General features: G+C 40.7%; 1 protein-coding gene across 1 annotated transcript; it reads left to right on the forward strand.

Annotated features, from left to right (window-relative positions):
• The first annotated feature begins 682 nt into the window (after nt 1-682).
• Nucleotides 683-1,333, forward strand: LOC122673244 (eukaryotic translation initiation factor 1-like). Its single transcript, XM_043870826.1, has one exon. It carries the CDS (start codon nt 800-802, stop codon nt 1,142-1,144), a length of 345 nt encoding a protein of 114 aa, XP_043726761.1. The 5' UTR covers nt 683-799; the 3' UTR covers nt 1,145-1,333.
• Nucleotides 1,334-5,435: the final 4,102 nt, after the last annotated feature.

The raw sequence follows: 5,435 nt of genomic DNA on the forward strand, positions 1-5,435 counted from the left end.
AAAAGTGGATCAAAGACAGCTTAACAACTAAAACTATAAAACAGCTAAAACTGTAAAAGCCTTGGAAGAAAATATAGGGGAAAATCTTATGACAATGGGTTTGACAATGATTTTTTAGATATGACACCAAAAGCATAAGTGACAAAATAATTGGACTTCATCAAAATGTAATATTTTTTTGCATCAAAGGACACTATCAAGTTAGAGAAAAGTTAACACACAAAATAGGAGAAAATACTTGCAAATCATCTATCTGAATAAGGGATTAATATTGAGAATATATATATATATATATATATATATATATATATTTAAATCTCCAACAACTCAACAATAAAACAAACAACTTGATTCAAAAATGAGCAAAGGACATGAATAGATACTTACTTCTCTAAATAAGATATACAAATGCCAATACACACATGAAAAGATGCTTGACATCATTAATCACTAGGGAAATGCATATCAAAACCACAATATCACATCACCTCACACCCATTAGGATAGCTATTGTTTAAAAAAAAAAAACAAAGTAATAAAGTGTTGACAAAGATGTAGACAAGCTGGAACCCTGATGCATTGCTGATGGAAATGTAAGATGGTGCAACCGCTGTGGATGATGGTATGATGGTTCCTCAAAAAAATTAAACAGAATTCCCCAGTCACTGAGCCGCCGCCAAGGACTCAGCAGCCTCCCCCTTGAGCCCCCTCGCTTCCCGATGCTCCGTCCCCCCTGCCCGCCTTCTCCCGCCGCCGCCTTCCGCAGGCCGTTTCCACCGAGGAAAAGGAATCGTATCGTATGTCCGCTATCCAGAACCTCCACTCTTTCGACCCCTTTGCTGATGCAAGTAAGGGTGATGATCTGCTTCCTGCTGGCACTGAGGATTATATCCATATAAGAATTCAACAGAGAAACGGCAGGAAGACCCTTACTACTGTCCAAGGGATCGCTGATGATTACCATAAAAAGAAACTAGTGAAGGCGTTTAAGAAGAAATTTGCCTGCAATGGTACTGTAATTGAGCATCCAGAATATGGAGAAGTAATTCAGCTACAGGGTGGTGACCAGTGCAAGAACATATGCCAGTTCCTGGTAGAGACTGGACTGGCTAAGGACGACCAGCTGAAGGTTCATGGGTTTTAAGTGCTTTTGGCTCACTGAAGCTTAAGTGAGGATTTCCTTGCAATGAGTAGAATTTCCCTTCTGTCCCTTGTCACAAGTTTAAAAACCTCACAGCTTGTATAATGTAACCATTTGGGGTCTGCTTTTAACTTGGACTAGTGTAACTCCTTCATGCAATAAACTGAAAAGAGCCAAAAAAAAAAAAAAAAATTAAACAGAATTACCAAATGATCCACCAGTTTCACTTCTGGGTATATATTCAAAAGAACTGAAGCAGAGTCTCAAAGAGAATTTGTAGACCCATGTTCATAGCAGCATTATTCACAGTAGCTAAAAGATGAGAAAAAAAATCCAGTTGTCCTTAGATGAAAAACAAATAAACTGAGTGTGGCATATATGTACAACGGAATCTTATTCAGTTTTGAAAAGGAAGGAAAGTCTGGTAACATGCTACAATGTGGATGAACTTTGAAAATATTGTTAAGTGACATGAGACAGACACAAAATGACAAATACTGTCTGATGCTACTTACATGAGGTCACTAGAATAGTCAAATTCATAGATACAAAAAGTGTAATAATGGTTTCTGGAGGCTGAAAAGAGGGAGGAATGGAGAGTCGTTTGTTAATGGACGTAAGAGTTTCAACTTGGGATGAAAAAGTTTCAGAGATGGATGGTGGTGATAGTTACACAACAATGTGAATGTATTTAATGCCACTGAAAAGTACACTTAAAAAATGAGTAATAGTAAATTTTATGTTTATTTTTTTTACCACAATTTCAAAACAAACAAAAAAAAGTTGTAATGAAGTGTTGCAAAGAAGTCTAATGAGAGCCTTTATAGAACACCTCGGTACTTAATTTTATATAATGGCAGAAATCTAAAACTCTAATTATCCAGTGTGAAGAATAAGGCATTGTGGGGACTCCTGTGATGGTCCAGTGGCTAAGATTCAGTGCTCCTGGATCAGGTTGGATCCTTGGTCAAGGAGCCAGATCCTACATGTTGCAACTAGGAGTTCACATGCCTCAATGAAGATGGAAGATCCAACATGCTGCAACTAGAGCAGCCAAATTAATACATATTAAAATATCAAAAAAGCCTTTATGTTTTTAAAAAATAATTCCATTCAGCAGTGAATGTGCTTAGTCCACACACTAATCTAGACATATTTGAAACTCTAATTGGTGTAGTCATTTCAGTTTACAGTCCCTCAGTCGTGTCTGACTCTTTGTGACCCCATGGACTGCGGGATGCCAGGCCTCTCTGTCCATCACCAACTCCTGGAGCTTGCTCAAACTCATGTCCATTGAGTCAGTGATGCCATCCAACCATCTCATCCTCTGTTGTTCCCTTCTCCTCCCACCTTCAATCTTTCCTAGCATCAGGCTTTTTCCAATGAGTCAGTTCTTCACATCAGGTGGCCAAAGTATTGGAGTTTCAGCTTCAGCATCAGTCCTTCCAATGAACATTCAGGACTGATTTCCTTTAGGATGGACTGGTTTGATCTCCCTGCAGACCAAGGGACTCTCCAAGAGTATTCTCCAACATCACAGTTCAAAAGCATCAATTCTTCTGCGCTCAGTTTTCTTTATGGTCCAACTCTTACATCCATACATGACTACAAAAAAACCCCATAGCTTTAACTAGGTGGACCTTTGTCAGCAAAGTGATGTCTCTGTTTTTTAATATGCTGTCTAGGTTGGTCACAGCTTTTCTTCCAAGGAGCAAACCTCTTTTAATTTCATGGCTGCAGTCACCATCTGCAGCAATTTTGGAGACCAAGAACATAAAGTCTCTCACAGTTTCCATTGTTTCCCCATCTATTTGCCGTGAAGTGACCTTCGTTTTTTGAATGTTGAGTTTTAAACCAGCTTTTTCACTCTCCTCTTTTACTTTCATCAGGAGGCTCTTCAGTTCCTCTTCACTTTCTGCCGTTAGAGTGGTATCATCTGCATATCTTGACTCCAGCTTGTAACTCATCTAGCCCAGCATTTCTCACAATGTGCTCAGATATAGGTTATATAAACAGGGTGACAGCAGACAGCCCTGCCATACTCCTTTCTCGATCTTGAACCAATCACTTGTTCCATACAGGGTTCTAACTGTAGCTTCTTGACCCATATGCAGGTTTCTCAGAAGACAGGTAAGATGGTCTGGTATTCCTTTCTCTCTAAGAGCTGTGGAAACAGTTTGTCATGATCCACACAAAGGCTTTAGCATAGTCGATGAAAAGAGATAGATGTTTTTCTGAAACTCCCTTGTTTTCTCTGTAATCCAGCAAATGTTGGCAATTTGATCTCTAGTTTCTCTTCCTTTTCTAAACCCAGTTTGGATATCTGGAAGTTTTTGGTTCGCATAATGCTGAAGCCTAGCATGCAAGATTTTAAGCATGACCTTACTAACACGGGAGAAGAGTGTAATTTTCTGATGGTTAGCACATTGTTTAGTACTACCCTTCTTGGGGACTGGGATGAGGATCAACCTTTTCCAGTCCTGTGGCCACTACTAGGCCTTCCAGATTTGCTGACATGCTGACTGCAAAACCCCTTCATGGATCACTGCCTTGTTGTGGTGAAGGAGCTTGTGTAATTCAATGAAGCTATGAGCCACGCTGTGCAGGGACACCCAATACTGACGGCTCATGGCAGAGCTCTGACAAAACATGATCCGCTGGAGGAGGGAAAGCAAACCACCCCAGTATACTTGCCATAAGACTGTCACGAATTGTATAAAAGGCCAAAAAGATATGACACCAAAGGATGAATCCCCCATCTCTGAAAGTGTCCAATATGTTACTGGGGAAGGTCAGAGGAGAATTACCAATAGCCCCAGAATGAATGAAGCGACTGGGCCAAAGTGGATAAGAATTCATACTACTGGCTAATACATCAAAATCATTTTAAAGAGAGTAAAATGTAGTTTTTACTGAGCACAGTGCTTTTGCTGAGATGTTTATATAATAAACATGCCTTCTGATACTTTAAATCATGATTTTCCTTATGTTTCTTTAGTGTGTCTAAGTCATGGGGCTTGCTAACTTCAGGACCCACGGGGGAATTCTTTTGCATATGCTTCCCCAAGCCTCTGGATAGAGGCTGAATTGTTAACCCTGGAAAGGAGTCACTTCTTAGGGATAGTACAGCTGAATGCTCAGATATAGAGAGGGGAAAGCGGGTGTGAATCTCCATTCCAGGGAGCACCAATTAAGGGAAAGATACTGATCTGTTGTTCATAGGGCAATGCCTCAGCTGACCCTTCAGAGTTTCACCTTAGTGGGGAGAACTGTAACTTTGAGTTCCTTGAAATAATCCTGATTTAGAGACTGTAGAGTAGGAGAGATTGATTGGTAATTTTTCTAAATAGCAACCACATTCAGGAGAGTAGGGAATTATGGTTGTACCTTGGTCTATCAGACAGGGTCCTGGCAGGAAGTCAGTGGTTAAAGAGAAGAATTTGTTGAAGAGACTGTTTACAAAGGTTAAAAGAAGCTAGCAAAGGCTAACAACAGCAGGAGCTCTTGGTGCCTCCAGGCTTGGAAGGATAGGAGCCCATAATTCCTGGAATCTTGAAGGAACTATAGCAGTAGCTGCAGCTGTAGCTGGAGGAAAGAGCTATTGAAATCGTGGCCTTTGGGAGGGAAAGGCAGCATTGTTAACCCTTGGCCTCATCTCCTGCCAGAGCACCCCACTGGCTGCGTTCAACTGGAATCCAGAAAGTAAGAAAGCTTTGTACATGTAGTGAACTCCATGGCAGCCCATACTTCCAGCATCTAGGTGCACAGGGCAGAGAATACTGGAGAGCGGATTTGGAGGAGCAAACAAAGAATATCTGGCCAATTTAATGAGGCTTATATGATTTGTCAAAATCTGTATTCTAAATGAATGATAGGTAATTGACAATCGAGGGGCTAGGTAGGTAGAAGTTAGTTGTGGATTTTAGTTAGCAGGAAGTCCCATGTTGACTAGTTCAAGGTCTTTGAGACAACTAAAAGAAAAGGAATTTGAAGAGTGGCCTCTGGAGGATTGGGATCTTTCACTGATTCTAGTGTCTAAAAGAGAGGACTCTGGTTTAGACGGCAGAAAGGAATTCACGAACTCAGCAAAAATAATTGGGATGATCAGCAGAGGGCAGTCTACCGGAAAGGTGGCTGGTATCTTGACTGTGAAATATGAAGGTCTTATAGCCATGTCCCGCTGTAGTTGCAAATTCCTTGGACAGAGTGGAATTATGAGGTCCTTTCCTAAAAAAGCTCCCACCTAAACAGCCTCTGTGTCCAACAGGAAGAAAAGGTAATTTAAGGCAAGGAA

This window comes from Cervus elaphus, chromosome 17, assembly GCF_910594005.1.
Source record: "Cervus elaphus chromosome 17, mCerEla1.1, whole genome shotgun sequence".
Classification (NCBI taxonomy): domain Eukaryota; kingdom Metazoa; phylum Chordata; class Mammalia; order Artiodactyla; family Cervidae; genus Cervus; species Cervus elaphus.

Excerpts from the sequence above, each read along its gene's own strand:
- LOC122673244 (XM_043870826.1), top strand. The coding sequence starts at position 800 with ATGTCCGCTATCCAGAACCTCCACTCTTTCGACCCCTTTGCTGATGCA.